General features: G+C 45.4%; 1 protein-coding gene across 8 annotated transcripts in view; it reads left to right on the top strand.

Moving 5' to 3' along the window:
- The window catches only part of GATA3 (GATA binding protein 3), a 76,062-nt gene extending 59,959 nt beyond the window's left edge, over window positions 1–16,103 (top strand). For 5 of the 8 annotated variants that reach the window (XM_077935335.1, XM_077935337.1, XM_077935334.1 and 2 more), the window contains exons 5-6: window positions 7,280–7,405; window positions 14,759–16,103. In XM_077935335.1, coding sequence (XP_077791461.1) covers window positions 7,280–7,405; window positions 14,759–15,043 — 411 coding nt within the window. In that variant the 3' untranslated portion in view covers window positions 15,044–16,103. The remainder of the gene's footprint in view (window positions 1–7,279; window positions 7,406–14,758) is intronic. The other 3 variants (XM_077935339.1, XM_077935341.1, XM_077935340.1) reach the window with 1 other exon arrangement.
- The last annotated feature ends 2,080 nt before the right edge of the window (window positions 16,104–18,183 follow it).

Here is an 18,183-nt window from a genome sequence, read left to right as displayed (position 1 = left end):
TTTGCAGAAGGTCCCAGGGCTGAAATCTTGGCCTGCTGCTGCCATTCCATGGGAGCCATCGCGAGCTTGGAAACAATCTCAGCTTGCAAAAGCAATACTGAGCTAAGTAGACCGATGGCATGGGAATGTCAGATGAAGCTGCTGGACCAAGCTAGTGGCACACCTGAGTCCAGCTAAGTCCTGCTCTCACAGCAGCCAATCCAATGCCTCTGCAAAACCTACAAATAGGACCTGATCGCAAAAACCCTTTCCCCTTCCTTAGGGGAGTTCTTGAGCATTGTTGAGCTCCAAGGAAAAAGAGTCCACACCCACACACGAAGGAATCATAGAATCATAGAGTTGGAAGAGACCACAAGGGCCATCGAGTCCAACCCCCTGCCAAGCAGGAAACACCATCAGAGCACTCCTGACATATGGTTGTCAAGCCTCTGCTTAAAGACCTCCAAAGAAGGAGACTCCACCACACTCCTTGGCAGCAAATTCCACTGTCAAACATCTCTTACTGTCAGGAAGTTCTTCCTAATGTTTAGGTGGAATCTTCTTTCTTGTAGTTTGGATCCATTGCTCCGTGTCCGCTTCTCTGGAGCAGCAGAAAACAACCTTTCTCCCTCCTCTATATGACATCCTTTTATATATTTGAACATGGCTATCATATCACCCCTTCACCTCCTCTTCTCCAGGCTAAACATGCCCAGCTCCCTTAGCCGTTCCTCATAAGGCATCGTTTCCAGGCCTTTGACCATTTTGGTTGCCCTCCTCTGGACACGTTCCAGTTTGTCAGTGTCCTTCTTGAACTGTGGTGCCCAGAACTGGACACAGTACACAGTACACAGAAGGAGACTGTTCCACTGTCAAACAGCTCTTACTGTCAGAAAGTTCCCCCTGATGTTTAGTGGGAATCACTTTCCTTCTTTAGTGGTACCTCGGGTTACAGACGCTTCAGGTTACAGACTCCTCTAACCCAGAAATAGTACCTCGGGTTAAGAAATCGTGCAGTGGCAGTGCAGCGGCCATGGGAGGCCCCATTAGCTAAAGTGGTGCTTCAGGTTAAGAACAGTTTCAGGTCAAGAATAGACCTCCACAATGAATTAAGTTCTTAACCTGAGGTACCACTGTAATTTGAAGCCATTGGTTCGAACCCTACCTTCCCAGGGCCAGGAATCCTACCTTCCTTGTAACTTGGCTTCTCACAGGGAGGGAACCACCAGAAGGCCCTCGGCGCTGGACCTCAGTGTCCGGGTAGAACCATGGGGGTGGAGACGCTCCTTCAGATATACTGGACCGAGGCTGTTTAGGGCTTTAAAGGTCAGCACCAACACTTTGAATTGTGCTCGGAAACGTACTGTTCGTGTCTCAGAGTGCAGCTTAGGTTTTAATGACCAATTCCAGGGCTGAGCCCTGCTGTCACCCTCGATTAAATTCTGCTCTCTGTCGTGTGATCATATGCCCTTTCCAGTCCTCTCTATATTAAGGTATCTTCAATATGAATTGGTTTAGGGTCAGGGAACTGAGTGTGCCAAACCGTCTTGTGAATCGCCTAGCGTTCTGTACCGGCTGAGCTGATTGACACCCAACGCCCTTTAAAAATGTGTTGTGGGGCGGGGATTATTGGCTTGTCTTGTTTTTATTACGCATTCTGTATTTTTATATTGCGATTTTATGTTGCAACTGCCCTGGAACCTGCGGGTAGAGGGCGGTGTACAAATTTAATAAATAACAATAATCATTTTACAAGATGCATTGCACCACAATGCGGCAGGTGTCTAAATCAATGTTGCTACATCCCCAAGGCGTGGCAGAGATAACTTACCTCAAATAGGCTTTGCTACAGAACTCTGGTGTGCATCAGTCCTTAAAGCCAACGTCTACAGATGCCAAGGACTCAGTGCAGTTCAAGTTATATGCATTTTGTTCCCACTGATTTCAGTATCAATTTTAAGCATGGCCTTAAAGCTCAAATTTGACTTGGATGGCCCTGGGCCAAACTGGAAGTGTGATATGTTTTAAAGGTATCCATGGCTGTGAATTTGGGGTTGTTTTTGTTGGTTTTTGTTGTCATTTTCTGATATCCCCAGTGGAGCTAAGCATACTCCAAGATTGATAGTGCTCTAGGAGTGTGGATTTTTGGTAACTGGAATAGAGTTCAGCATCCCCAAACTCTCATATTGAAAAATAAGCAGATTCCTAGTCCCTCGGGCTATAAACCTAGGCTTTATATGGGCAACAATGATTTGGTGAAAATTCGGTAGGCAGAGTTTGGTACGCAGAATTGCCATTGGTTGCATATTTGCGTGTGGGTGTAGAAGACTGTCGGCAGAGAACTCTCTGTATACACATTTTCCCCTACTCTTTGCAGTTACTGGGAGTTGCAGGTGGGCAGAGTGTGTTATCTCCTGCTTAGGGGCTTCCCATGGGCATCTGGTTGGCCACTGCAAGGACAAGGTGCTGGACTAGGTGGGCCATTGGCCTGATCCTGCAGGCGTATCCTGTGTTCCTAGTCTGTAACCTCCCAGCACAAGCAAAAGAAATAACTGCAGATGGGCAAAGTTACAGGATGCATTCTGCTTGCAGAATTCAGTTTTCCCTTGTGCATAAATTGCACCACTGTTGCACAAATTCAGTTTTCCCTTGTGCATAAATTGCACCACTGTTGCACAGAATTCTGGTGTCAGAGCAGGTTTCTTCCCCTCTTTTTCTTTTACCCCTGGTGCTTTCGATGCGAAAACCTGCTCTTTAATGCAGAATTGGAACAAACGCCAATTCAGGTCTCCTGCCTATTGCCATTTGCTCTGAATCAGCGATAAAAAGCAATATTTTTTTTGGTAAAAAAAGTACTCTGACATTGCACTTTAAAGCACAGACCTGGGTCTCCAGCTGTTGCTGGACTACAACTCCCATGATCCCTAGCTAGCAGGACCAGTGATCAGGAATTATGGGAATTGTAGTCCAAAACAACCAGCTGGAGATGGAAGTTTGGGAAACCCTGCGTTAGTTAGACACCAGTGGCAGAAACAAACTACCCAGCCATTAAACTGTAGTTGAGGACAAAAGATGGGGTCCTATTCTATGGCATACTTAGCATCAGAATGAATGTGACTGCGAAGGATTACCCAGATACGGCAGTTAAAAAAGCAGAGCACACGTGATATTTTGCAGATAGATGGGACCAGGTTCAATCCCCTGGCATTGCTAGTTAAGAGTAAGAATAAATGTTGCAGGCGAGGGGAGTTGCGAAAGCTTCTGTAAAATAGGTTACTGGATGGACTGTTGGCCTGATATGGTATAAAGTCTCTCCGTATGGACTGACGGAGTTTGTTAGTCATGGTATAATTGCGGCTGGAGCCAAGGGAACCTTATTTGGGAGACTGTTTTTCTATCATGTAGAACAACAACATCAGTCCGTGTTTGTGGGTGTTTTTGAGCATTTGTTTATAGCAAACCTGTATGGGTTGCCCCTCCCTAGGAAAAAAAAGTGTTTGATAGAGGGGATGGAATTCAGTGGCAGTGGGGGCAATGGAGGAAAGTCTCTGTTCCTGGTATCTTCAGTTAAAAGGATCAGGGTTTGAGAAGAGTTAGGGTACCAGAATCGTGGGTTAGTCTGACCTGGTAAAAGGCAGTCTGTTAGGGGACCATTAACCATGCATGACTGTCTATCCAGGTGCTTCAAATCTCTCTCCCCAATCTGCCCCATAGATAGCAAAGCAGAAGAGTTATTGAGCCCCGGTGGTTCAGCAAGAAATGTGTTCACGTATTTTGTATGCAAATGTACAAAATGCCTGCACTGAAAACGCAGCCAATCCTCTAAATACACACTTGCCTGAGTTTTCGGCGCAGGTCTTCAGCTCCAAAATGTGCACATTAAGGAAAAGGGCCCACAAAGACGAAAAGAAATTGCATGCAAAATGGATAGGACGGACACCTCAGAATATACATATTGGGGGGAAAAACGTGCAAAATGAATGTGAATTTCTGTGCAGGCTTGAAAAGAGTAATTTGCAAACGAATGCAGTTATGAGGTGGTCTGGATTTAAGATTGTGGAGAACCAGATTCTGCTTGTGGTCTTCCTGTAGACTTCTGGTTGGTCCTTGTGGAAACAGAACTGCAGGAGTCTTTGCCCTGACCCAGAAGGTTCTTCTATTCTTATTTCTCCATCTCTAGTCTCCTTACATTGTTGATGGTGTTAATTTTGCCTTAGTGGGCCATGCAGAGAGTTCAGTTCACCTGATCAATAATGAACAGCAATTGCACCAACACCACCAATGCAATGTTATAGAATTCTATAACATCTCCACTGAAAGCAGCTACTTTGGCACCGGTGGGGTTCTGCTGTAGCCTTAAACTCACGACACAGGAGTAGGTTTTTTTAAAAAAATAATTGGTGTGACTTACGGGTTTATGACTGTGGCGTTAAGACGACGCATCCTTTGCACTGCAAGCCTTTTGATATCCTCTTATTGGAACAACCAGCCTTCACCCAGCCAATCACGTACACAAAAGACTTTAAGAATTACTTTTGGCAAAGATGCCTCTATGATTCATTCTTTGGCAAAACTGCCTATTCTTTTCCATTTGTGATGCAGGAGTCTCTTGGAGTATGAATATATGCTTTATATTTCCAATCCCCACATGCGAAAACAACAAGGCTCCTTCCACGTTGCGAAAGATTGCTAAGCCGTTACAATAATTTCAGCATGACAGCTTAATGATTTGGTATTCCACACTGTGGAATACTCTGGCTTTTCCTCATTTTTGCTATTTGATGCGACACAACGGGGACATGATTTTCGCCTTGCTCTTCTCCTAAGGGACACAGGCTCTCCGTATGACTTTCTTAAAAAACGAGACAGTGCCTCTTAAAATGAACAATAGGGATTCTCTTACCCCAGGATGGGAAGGTGGATTCCTTCACAATGGTGGAACAGGCTCACTCCATACCCTCCAACATTTCTCCAATGAAAATAGGGATAATGCATAATAATAATAGTAATAATAATAGTAATAATAATAGTAATAATAATAATAATAATAATAATTTTACTATTTATACCCCACCCATCTGACTGGGTTGCCCCAGCCACTCTGAGCAGCTTCCAGTGTATATAAAAACATAAAAAACTTCCCTATACAGGGCTGCCTTCAGATGGCTCAGGAGTCGCATAACCCCATACCCTCCAACATTTCTTCGGTGAAAATAGGGACATCCTAAGGTAAAGCGGGACATTCCAAATCAGGAACTGGGATGGCTTCTGTTAATCCAGGACTGCCCCTGGAAAAAGAGGGGCACTTGGGGGGTCTGCCAGGTCTGGGGGCAGAGCAGTTGTTTTGGGATTAATGCCTCAACGCTTACCTCCCTCCATCTCCTGGTTCTGGGGATGGGGAGATGATTCTGTATCCTTGCACATCATCCTATAACTAGGGTGGCCTTTCACAGAGACATAGGATCATAGAACTGGAAGGGACAGGGACCCCAAAGTTCATCTAGTCCAATCCTCATTGACCTCAGGCAGCGTGGCTATTGCTCAGGGATGAAAGGCACTTATTTCTTCACAATGCAGACATGGTGTGTGTGTTAAAGGATGTGGTGTGCCTCTGAAAAACAACAAAAAAACAGGTTTCTAGAAAACTAGGTGCCAGGAAGAAGGGTTTAACACGCAGTGTGTGTGTGTGTGTGTGTGTGTGTGTGTGTAATGATTCACTCCAGTATGTGAGTTCCCCAGCCCTGAAGTCTGAACTGGGACAGTCCAAACAGGGAAGAAACTAAGCTTTGTGCAAAACCTGGGCTGGAATGACTCCCATCTCCTGTGGAACGGAACACCTAAAACACAGGCCCAATTTCCCTAACATTACAGTTCTCTGGCTGCTTGTTATGACTGCTTTATTTCAGACATGATTCTGGCCTCTTCGCATTTTCTAAACGCAAGCCAAAAAGATCCGTATACCACCTGGTGCATGTGCTAGTCAGCTAAACTAAAGATCATAATCCAACAAGATTTGGGGATGCAAGACTTGATACTTTAAAATAGCTTTTTAAACCAAGTCATGAAGTTGGATAGCAGTCAGTGGACCCTTGTCACTGACGTGTCATTTCCTTCCTGGGATATGATGCAATATTTTTTTGAGAGAGAGTTGATGTAAGGTAAATGGCAGGCTAAGAGGCCAAATTCTCTTTTAAATCCCTGGTCAGCCAGGAATGTTCTAGCTGGCTTTACACAAGTCCTTAAATTCAGTTGCCTACCTGTAAAATGGGCATAACAACACTGGCCCTTTGTACGGTGATATTATTGCCACTTTGTACATATTTCTGAAATCCTTGGCTTTCAAAATCAGTTTCTGGAGAATCAACTTGTCTTAAATAAAAACTCCAGGCATAAATTAAGCTTCTGATTTAAGGCAGGGAGATTGGACAAGCTAGATGGTGCTGTGATGTTGCTGTCTTCTGAAAACGTGTATTAACTAGCAAGTCTGTTCCAAAATCCCCATTACTGGTGCACAAAGGGTTTTCGCATATTCATAATTTTTCTAGACTCCTCATATTTAGGAAACCGTTTTCTCTAAAATAAATAAAAAAGTATCAAGAGAATTCTTGAGTATTTTTAGTTGGTGTTGTAGGAGGGAACAGCCCCAGTGAAAAAAGGAAATTTTGCATGGCTTGTGGATAACAGACGATGTGTGTTGTTTGTTGTTTAGTTGTGTCCGACTTTTTGTGACCCCATGGACCAGAGCGCGCCAGGCACTCCTGTCCTCCACTACCTCCCACAGTTTGGTCAGACTCATGTCTGTAGCTTCGAGAACACTGTCCAACCATTTCGTCCTCTGTCGTCCCCTTCTCCTTGTGCCCTCCATCTTTCCCAACATCAGGGTCTTTTCCAGGGAGTCTTCTCTTCTCATGAGGTGGCCAAAGTATTGGAGCCTCAGCTTCACGTTCTGTCCTTCCAGTGAGCACTCAGGGCTGATTTCCTTAAGAATGGAATGTGTGTTGTTACTTTGATGCAATTAATCAATGGGAAATCTATGGATACAATACACTGTGGATAGAACACAACCCAAGTCATCGTCAACCTCTTAATACTTTGTTTCAGTGCTGCAAGATGCATAAATATATATATACAGAACGTGAGGAAATGCCCACAACTATACTCTAGCTGCAACAATCCCTGTAATGTCCTATTTATCGTGGCAAATATCTGTAATTGACTATAATTCACTGCTTTGGATATACATCAATGTTCCATTTTTGACATCTTTGTAACACGCCTGTTTTTTCTTTTTCTACCCCAGTCAGCGGCAAGAAGGGCAGGAACATCGTGCGCAAATTGCCAGACCACCACCACCACCCTGTGGAGGAGGAACGCCAACGGAGACCCCGTGTGCAACGCCTGTGGGCTGTATTATAAGCTCCACAATGTAAGTGAGGCGGTAACTCTCTGAAGAATACCTTTTGGGGTTTAAACTAGGATAGAATATACCGTATTTTTCGCTCTATAGGACGCACTTTTTCCCCTCCAAAAATTAAGGGGAAATATGTGTGCGTCCTATGGAGCGAATGCAGGCCCCTTGGCTTCAGCGATAGCAACGCGAAGCCTCCGAAGCGCAGAGGGAGCGCTCCCTCCGCGCTCCGGAGGCTTCGCGTTGCTTTTGCTGAAGCCTGGAGAGCGAGAAGGGTCGGTGCACACCGACCCCTCTCGCTCTCTAGGCTTCAGGGATAGCCGCCGGAGGCCTTCAAAGCGCAGCGCGAGTTCCCGCTGCACTCCGCAGGCTTTGGGTGCCTTTCGCTGAAGCCAGGAGAGCAAGACTCTCCTGGATTCAGCAGAGAGGGAGAGCTGCGCAGTGCCCCTTCAGTGAAGCGGGAGGAGAAATGGAAGGGGCTCCGTTTATCCTGCCGCTTCACTGAAGGGGCGCTGAGGGGAGAGGGGGAGAAATTTTTTCTTCTTGTTCTCCCCCTCTAAAACAAGGTGCGTCCTATGGTCTGGTGTGTCCTATAGGGCGAAAAATACGGTATTTCCTGGCTTACGTGTGTACAGGCAAACCACAGAGCTTGGTCTTGCTTGGGGCCCCCTTTAGCTGAACACAGTGCACTTCAATGCACACTGAGGCTGTTCAGTGAACTCTAATGCACTCTGAATGAAACTGTGCTAGTCAGGGAAGGGAAAGGGAAGCAAGAGGAGTCAAGCTGAGAGTCCTTTTAATAGGGCTGAACATTGTATGGAATGCTGGTTGGAAGACTTAATAATAATAATAATAATAATAATAATAATAATAATAATAATAAATTACATTTTAATTCTGCCCTCTAATTTGATCAGGGATATTGAAAATGATTTGCTTCCCAACCATTTATCCTCATAACAACCCTGTAAGGTAGGATAGGCTGAGGAAAGGTGATTGGAAAAAGGTCACCCAGGGAATTTCACGCCTGAGTGAGATTTGAACCCAGGTCTTCTTAGGTCCTAGTCCAGTAGTCCAACATTGAGGTATTGGCTAGATAATACATTGCTCTAACCAAAATGAAAATTGCCTGATTAGAAAGGTAGCAGATACACAGGGACCCTTTACAGGTTGTGTCTCAATTCTGGCTAGGGTTGCCATCCATTTCCCCCCTCCCAAAACTCCTGAGGCACAAAGAACTGCCAGACCAGCTGAAAATTAGCAGGCGCAGTGTATTCTCATAACCACACTGTCTCCACAAGATGGGGAAAGGGCCCTCGTTAAATTTCTCTCTGTCGGATGGTAGCCAAAGTATTAAAGGCCCCGCAGGGTGGCAACCCTAATATTCTCACAAAGCTCTGGAACATTTTCCTTGCGCCTCTGCTTCAAGGGGAAGGGGGAAACAAAGAAAGTGACACAAGCAATTCTCCAAAAGAAGGGAATCTGATTTTGTCCAGTGGGTGAAAAGGTCTGCTTTGGCTGTGTCTTTTAGTACATCTGATATTCTTTTAAATCAACGTGTTTGTGGGAGCAAGAGAGGCTATTGTTTCATTTCATTTTTTGCCCTTGTTTTTATTATGTATTTTGCGTCTTTATGCTGTGAACCGCACCGATGAAGGGTTTTTAAACTACAAATCAAATCAAATAAATAAGTAAAATAATGCTCATAAAAAGAGATGGGGAAATTTATATGAAAAGGTGCATCCTGTAACAAAATCTCCCAGGGTGGAATGCTGGCCAATGAGCTGTGCCCTTTACTAGCACACTCCATTCCACCCTCTGTCGTCTCTCACCTCCCCGTAGCAGCCAGTCAGTACTCCTTGCCCTTTCAGCATGCTATTTTGGGAAGTTTCTGTCCCGGCCCCGGGGAGGTTTCCTCTTAAGTTTTTGCACGCACCTGCAAACCTTGGGTTTTCCCCAAGCTACTTAAAACCCCCTTCCTTGGATGCAGTTTTACTTATTCAAGGACTGGTGCTGAGAGGTGACATTATAGACATTTACAAAATGGTGCATGGGATAGAGGAAGTGAGCAGAGAAAAGGTTTTTCTCCCTCTCTCATAAAACTAGAACTCTGGGACACCCAGTGTTGGAAAATCCACGATGGATAAAAGGAAGCGCTTCATGCAGTGCACAGTTCGGCTGTGGAACTCACTGCCACTGGAAGCAGTAATGGCCACCAGCTTGGATGGCTTTAAAAAAGGATGGAGGCAGCAGTGCTTCTGAATCCCAGTTGCTGGGAACCACTGGTTGGCCACTGCAAGAACAGAATGCTGGACTTGATGGGCCATTGACGTGGTCCAGTAGTCTTTTCCTACATTCACATTCTAGAATAACTTTGCTATTTATATATCTGATTGGGTGCCCTACCTCGAAACAAAATTTAAAAATTCCTTCCAGTAGCACCGCAAAGGTAAAGGGACCCCTGACCATTAGGTCCAGTCGTGACCGACTCTGGGTTGCGACACTCATCCCGCTTTATTGGCCGAGGGAGCCGGCATACAGCTTCTGGGTCACGTGGCCAGCATGACTAAGCTGCTTCTGGCGAACGAGAGCAGCGCACGGAAACACTGTTTACCTTCCCGCCGGAGCGGTACCTATTTATCTACTTGCACTTTGACGTGCTTTCAAACTGCTAGGTTGGCAGGAGCAGGGACCGAGCAACGGGAGCTCACCCTGTCGCGGGGATTCGAACCGCCGACCTTCTGATCGGCAAGTCCTAGGCTCTGTGGTTTAACCCACAGCGCCACCCACGTCCCTAAGTAGTTGGTCTCTAAGTAGCACCTTAGAGACCAACTAAGTTTGTTATTGGTATGAGCTTTCCTGTGCATGCACACTTCTTCAGAAATTGGAGGGATTTTTTTTATTTTGTTTCAAATTCGTTTATTTTGTTTCAACTACGGCAGACCAACACAGCTACCTACCTGTAACTGGTGCCCTACCTGACAGTCTTGCATTTGAAGGGCTCTCGGAGGGCATTCCTCTATTTGAGGGTAGTCTTTTATCTGAAGGGCTGCCTGAAACCAAGTCTGGTTTAAAAGACCAAGAAGCATTAGGAAGGGAGGTTTTGCCCATCAGCCACTTGGCAGCTGGGCACGCCTGCACGATTTGTGCTTCTGTTTAAGATACAGTCCTTATAAATTGCTGCCCTGGGCTGCTTTGGAAGGAAGGGCGGGATATAAATTTAATGGACAAATAACAAACTTGCAAATGTTATGCAAATTTGAGCCTTTTGCTTTGGGGATGCACGCTCTCTCTCCTTTTGACAATGAATAAGTGGCACCCCCAAAATATGCTGCCTGGTAGACTTTGTTCCCATATCTAGGTGTAAAGGCAGCTACAAAAACGCACCACCCTTAAGGAAATGACTGAAAAGAATCGTCTTATAGCGACAACAGTAGTAGCAGAGTTTTAGCACTAGAGTTGGCGGTTCTAATCCCCGCAATGGGGTGAGCTCCCGTTGCTCGGCCCCTGCTCCTGCCAACCTAGCAGTTCAAAAGCACACCAAAAAGTGGAAGTAGATTTATAGGTACCACACCAGAGGGAAGGTAAACGGCGTTTCCGTGCGCTGCTCTGGTTCGCCAGAAGCGGCTTAGTCCTGTTGGCCACAGGACCTGGAAAAACTGTCTGCAGACAAACGCCGGCTCCCTCGGCCAGTAAAGCAAGATGAGCGCTGCAACCCCAGAGTTGTCCGTGACTGGACCTGACGGTCAGGGGTCCCTTTACTTTTAGAACTAGAATAATGTGAATGGGGGCAGCGGGGTGAGATTTTTTAATTGCTTTGTACGATGTTCCTTGCACTTTCTTTAATTTTTAAAAAAGCGATTTCTCACTTTTATGTGAGGCTTTTAAAAAAAATATTTTGCCCTCAGCAGCTTTCATGCAGCCCCCCTTCAAAACTAGTGGGGATGGTTGTGGGGTGGTGCTTTTAATGCATGTATTCATTTCTGAATTTAAACTGGGTCAGCTTCCACCTTTCCCCCTCTACTTCCACCTCTCCTGGGCGAGTAAATGTTTTTGCATGAAAGAAAAATAGAGACATGCCCCCCCTCCCTGCACAATTATGTGACTCATACAGTGACTTTATTGATATTAAAATGCTGCCTTTTTCGGATCTGGAATTGAGTGACACTGGCATATTTATGCTGTGAGCTGTCCTGAGATCTACGGGTATAGGGCAGTATACAAATTTAATAATAGTAATAATAGTAATAATATTAATCTACCAACATGCCAACCCAGCTCATTTCTTGGCTCTGTTGTTGAAACGTCATCTCTGCCACAAATTTTGTCTGACCTCCCATAGCTGTGTTTCTGTTCTCATGTGAATTGGGTAGTTCTTGTCAGGAGTTCAGCCTACACTCGAGTAGGACTCTGGCAGAGACACATGCTCGACTGGCATGTTCCCTCCCTCCTGGTTGATTGTTCGGGAGCTTCAAAAGCTTTCTTCAGCCTGAACATCACAGCGACCGATGCCAACAGACATCGGCACACTTAGGGATCCGCAGAGTTTGTGCAGTTGCGTAACAGACCTCAGCAACTCAGCATTTTGGCTAATCTACTTTATTTACATATAAACACACACGAAGCACTGCAACATGGCTCCCTCTCTCTCTAGCATTAGACAGCAAAGAGAAAAAGAACAAATAGTCCCATTTCATGGAACACAGTAACACAAACATCCTGTTTCCGTCACTTCCCACTCTGTGGAGTCAAAACATATACCGTCATGTGATAGACAAAAATCCCATGACTGCAATCATGGAGCAGGAATTCTAACAGTTCTGCCTTTAAATGCAAACTGCACTGAAATCTCCCCCATACCGAAACACAACCCACCAGTTAAGGACTAAAGTTTAGAATCATAGAATCATAGAGTTGGAATAGACCACAAGGGCCATCGAGTCCAACCCCCTGCCAAGCAGGAAACACCATCAGAGCACTCCTGACATATGGTTGTCAAGCCTCTGCTTAAAGACCTCCACAGAAGGAGACTCCACCACACTCCTTGGCAGCAAATTCCACTGTCAAACAGCTCTTACTGTCAGGAAGTTCTTCCTAATGTTTAGGTGGAATCTTCTTTCTTGTAGTTTGGATCCATTGCTCCGTGTCCGCTTCTCTGGAGCAGCAGAAAACAACCTTTCTCCCTCCTCTATATGACATCCTTTTATATATTTGAACATGGCTATCATATCACCCCTTAACCTCCTCTTCTCCAGGCTAAACATGCCCAGCTCCCTTAGCCGTTCCTCATAAGGCATCGTTTCCAGGCCTTTGACCATTTTGGATGCCCTCCTTAGGAAAAGGCTTTAATGCCAGGTCAGACTATTGGTTTTTTTTAGCTTAGTATTGTCTACACTGACTGGCAGAGGCTCTCAAAGGTTTCAAAATGGGGGTTGAACTTGGGACCGTCTGCATTCAAAGCAGGTGTCCTCCTGCCAAGCTGCTCCCTTTTAGCGATTAATGAGACGTTTGCTACCAGCAGATCATATCCAGTTAAGACTGCTTTAGTCCATGATGAGAAAGGAAGGTGTTCGTAAACCACAGGCCTACTTTTTTAAAACAACAACAACAAACAAGCCCCAAACCACCTGCAGATCACAAGGTCTTTTGGTTAGAGTTTCAGGTTGATTTGTTGAGGAAATTGTCCTCCCTTCCCCTGCCTTGATACCGTAGAAAAGGGTGAGAGATCACCGCAACAAGTTTGGGGTAATATATTTTCAGGGGTTTGTCAGGGAAAGAGGGTCAGCCCAGTTGATGGGAGAAAAAAGGATGAGAGTATACTAAACAGCATATTTGGGGGTTCGGTAAGTGGAAAGCTGAAGAAAGAGGTGTTTTCTTTACCTTTTATTTGGTGTTTTAAAGAATGTACATTGATAATAAAAAGAACATTTTGCATAAAACGGGGGGAAATGGGAAGAAGACAAGACGAATACAATTCTCGTTGATTCAGCAATACAGTCAAACCTCGGTTGCCGGATGTAATCGGTTCTGGAAGCCTGTTCGGCTTCCGAAACATTCGACAACCGTCGTGCGGCTTCCGATTGGTTGCAGGAACTCCCTACACTCAAGCGGAAGCCGTGTCGGATGTTTGGCTTCTGGAAAATGCTCGAAAATTGGAGCATTTACTTCTGGGTTTTCGGCGTTCACGAACCAAAATGTTCCAAAACGGAGGTGTTCGGGAACTGAGGTTTGAGGGTACAAAAGAAAATTACTGGTGATTGACAGATTTCCAAAATGACTTCACCCCCTTTGCAATTAAATACATTCAATCAAACATATGGTATAGGGCAGGGGTCTGCAACCCGCGGCTCCGGAGCCGCATGTGGCTCTTTTACACCTTTGCCGCGGCTCCGGGGCGGATACTAGCGAGGGGAGGAGGCACATTGTGCGCCCCGACACTCCCCACTGTGGCGGGCGCTGTACTGGCTGTGACGTCGCATGGGGGCAGTGCGTGCGTTAGTCACGCACCGTCCCGACGTCACCTTCCCACTCGCTGTCAGATCGGAGGGCAGCGGCGCGCATGCTTTAAATGTCACAATGGTTTTGCGGCTCCCAGTTTCCCCCCCCCTTTGGAAACGGGTCCAAGTGGCTCTTTTTGTCTTAAAGGTTGCAGACCCCTGGCATAAGGGGTATATGGATTTAAACTTTTCACATTTGAGTGACTCTCGAGTCAGATTTGCAGCTTTTGGGGCCTTTTGCTTGTGTCACTGTTCAGTTTTAGATGCCAGAAGTGCAGCAGGACTTACTTCCTTACTCTTTAGATGGCAATATGTATTCCTTCACATACTTCAAAACATGGGTCTCCAGCCTTGCTCTATTTGAGGGTCTCTCTGCCGATTGGCTAGACAGCATCCTAAAAAGCAGAGACATCACCTTGCCAACAAAGGTCCATATAGTTAAAGCCATGGTTTTCCTGGAACTTATATCCCCCAAATCCCATCCTGACAGATAGGAATTACCATATTTTTCGCTCTATAAGACGCACCAGACCATAAGACGCACCTAGTTTTTGGAGGAGGAAAACAAGAAAAAAAATATTCTGAATCTCAGAAGCCAGAACAGCAAGAGGGATCGCTGTGCAGCGAAAGCAGCAATCCCTCTTGCTGTTCTGGCTTCTGGGATAGCTGTGCAGCCTGCATTCGCTCCATAAGACGCACACACATTTCCTCCTTACTTTTTAGGAGGGAAAAAGTGAGTCTTATAGAGCAAAAAATACGGTAGTTTCATTTGAAACATTTCGCCCTATGTAGCTTTTGGAGGAGGAGGAAGAGTCGGGAGGGCAGGTGGGCAGACGAGACGGCCCCACAAAAAGATTAATTGATTTTTGTTTAGATTAACAGACCCCTGACTATGAAGAAGGAAGGCATCCAGACCCGAAACCGAAAAATGTCTAGCAAGTCGAAAAAGTGCAAAAAGGTCCACGACTCCTTGGACGATTTCCCTAAGGGCGGCTCCTTCAACCCTGCCGCCCTGTCGAGACACATGTCTTCCATCAGTCACATTTCGCCCTTCAGCCACTCGGGTCACATGCTTACCACACCCACCCCGATGCACCCGCCCTCCAGCTTGTCCTTCGGACCTCACCACCCGTCCAGTATGGTCACCGCCATGGGCTAAGATCGCGCCCGAGAGAGAGACTTAAATCCCCGCTGCGATGCTTCCTTTCCTTTTTTTAAGTTCCCAGAATGAGAGGTACGTTGATCATCCTTGCCTTGTTAAGAGGCGAGAGCGCTTCCCCCTCGGCACACGAATGGACAAGGGCGCAGAAAGAAAAATGAAATCTTTAAAAGTTGGACGGAGGCGTAGAAACGAAAACCCCCCAAGCAAATGTCGTGGGGAGGTGAACTCTTGGGGGCTTTTTCTCAAGTGTCTTTTGTGTTTGCCAGCCACCAAATTTGGGGTCCCATTTGTGAATAAACCATTCTGACGCAAGTCCGCTCTTGAACTGGGTTTCTAGGGTCGCGGAGAAGAGGTGAAAGGCTGCCCACCCCCCAAATCCCCAACCTTTCCCCCCCACTCGCTCCCCCAAAGACAAGCAGATTGATGCTGAACACTGTATAACTTATATTGTAAGAAATTCTGTACATTTTTGAAGAACACTCTTGACATCTGCTTAGCTGTAAAAAAAAAAAAAATGGAAAGGAAAATGGCTTGTTGGTCAAATGAAATACTGAGTTGAATGTTTTCCTGGTACGGACTGAGAAGAACAAGGTCGGACCAGCATATGGACAAACTGCCACTTGCGTTTTTTGCTCTCTCTCTCTCTCTCTTTCTTCACTCACTGGCTCAAGTTGTTTTGACGCATTAAAAAAAAAATTAATCCAAGTTGTCAGCAAATCATGCATTCCAGGCTACGGGGCCTCTGAACAATAGGGGATGTTTTTGTTTTTGAAGGGTTTCAGGGCAGTTGGTGTGACATTCAGCTTGTAGCTGCGGCGAGTTTGTCCAGGCCTTATACGCATTGTGAACAAGTTCCTGTAATTGTTGTTTGTATGTATAATTCAAAGCACCAAAATAATAAAAAAAAACGAGATGTAGATTTATTTCATCCTATGATACAGACTGAATGGTTGTATAAATTTTACTTACTGCTAGTGTTAAGAACTGCGCTTTTGATTTTGTTTTCATATTTTCCCCCTCTTTTTTTTGGAGAATAAACTAGATTAAATTCTGTTGATTTCTTGTCTGCTTATGCTTTCGGAGTCATGTTCAAAGGTTCTCTCTGTGTGCGTGTGTGTCCGTGTGCCTCTGCTTCCATGGAAAGGCAGAAAAGGATTTGGTCCTGGGCCCTAGGAGTCTCGGGATCCAGGATTTTAATACCAGCAACATGGAAGCAAGTTTAAGGGATTGTAGGAATATAGGAAGCTATTGTAGACCAAGTCAGGACACCAGTCCATCCAGTTCAGAATGGTCTACACTGCTGGTCTTCTACTGGTTGGGTGGGAACCCAATAGTGGGTCATGGCCACCACCATTCAAATATATGGGGAAAGAGTAAGAAACGGGTCTCCAAATTCATGGTAGGTTAGAATGTTAGAGGAAAAGCTGGTGGATCAGGGGAATGCTGTGGATGTAGTATATCTTACAATCATAGAATTGTAGAGTTGGGAGGGGCAACAAGGATCGTCTAGTCCAACCCCCTGTAATGCAGGAATCTTTTGCCCAACGCAGGGATTGAACTCGAGACCCTGAGCTTAGAAGTTTCATGCTCTACTGAATGAGTTTTATTTCAATAAGGCTTGCGGCAAAGTTCCCCAATATATTCTTTTGGAAAAGCGTGGGAAATGTGGACTGGACAAAGTAACTGTTAGGCTGATTTGTAGCTGGTTGACTGAACCCAAATAGTGCTCACTAATGGTTCCTCACTGTTCTGGAAAAAAGTGACAAGTGGGGAACTGCAGGGTTCTGTCCTGGGCTCATTGTTGTTGTTCAACGTTTTTACAAACAACTTGGAAGAAGGAATGGAGGGGATGGTCATCAAATATGCAGATGACGCAAAACTGGGAGGGGTGGCTAATGCTGCAGAAGAGAGAATCAAGATTCAATATGGCTTTAAGCGGCCGCTGAGACCACATAACACTGGTCTTGAAGGAACTACATTGGCTCCCAGTACATTTCCGAGCACAATTCAAAGTGTTGGTGCTGACCTTTAAAGCCCTAAATGGCCTCGGCCCAGTATACCTGAAGGAGTGTCTCCACCCCCATCGTTCAACCCGGACACTGAGATCCAGCTCCGAGGGCCTTCTGGAGGTTTCCTCACTGCGAGAAGTGAGGTTACAGGGAACCAGGCAGAGGGCCTTCTTGGTAGTGGCACCTGCCCTGTGGAATGCCCTCCCACCAGATGTCAAAGAGAAAAACTGCCACCAGACTTTTAGAAGACATCTGAAGGATGCCCTGTTTAGGGAAGCTTTTAATGTTTAATAGACTATTGTATTTTAATATCTTGTTGGAAGCCGCCCAGAGTGGCTGAGGAAACCCAGCCAGATGGGTGGGGTATAAATAAAACAAAACAAAATATTATTAACGGATTGGAGAACTGGGCCCAAATTAACAAAATGTATTTCAAAAGGGACAAAGTTAAGGTTCTGCACTTAGGCAGGAAGAACCAGCTGCACAAGTATAAGATGGGGGACACCTGGCTTACTAGCAGTACATGTGGAAAGGATCTAGGGGTCTTGGTGGACCACAAGCTTAACATGAGTTGACAGTGTGATGAAGCAGCAAAAAAAAGCTAACGCTATTCTAGGCTGCCTCAACAGAAGTCTAGTGTCCAGATCAAGGGAAGTAATAGTCCTGCTCTAGTTTGCCTTGGTCAGGCCACACCTGGAATACTGTGTCTAGTTATGGGCACCACAATTTAAGGAGGATAATGACAAGCTGGAACAGTGGGTATGGGCGATTACTGCAAAACCACAAACCTATACCTTGTCACCATGTTTGCTCCTATAGCTTGCTAGCATGAGTTTGGCTGAACAACACAACCCTCTCTTAACATGGAAAGGCACCCTTTAATTTTTGTTCGTTTAAAGAACCGGACCTAGAAACACAAATAAAGATTAGAAATAAAAATTATTTTCATCATCCAGTGACATACTTCAATACGTACCTATGCCTTTGACTATTTGCACCAAGTATCACAGAGTTAAGCATCTTTTGATCTCATTAGTTCAACTGTCTGTATTTACCAGGAACACTTCGTATTTTCTGGTTTCTGTCCCTTCTTGATCCCTTCTGTGTCCCAAGAGGTGGCACTTCTGG

This window comes from Podarcis muralis, chromosome 10, assembly GCF_964188315.1.
Source record: "Podarcis muralis chromosome 10, rPodMur119.hap1.1, whole genome shotgun sequence".
In the NCBI taxonomy this organism is placed as follows: Eukaryota; Metazoa; Chordata; class Lepidosauria; order Squamata; family Lacertidae; genus Podarcis; species Podarcis muralis.
Note: the sequence above shows the minus strand (reverse complement) of the source record. Positions and strands in the feature narration are given on the sequence as shown.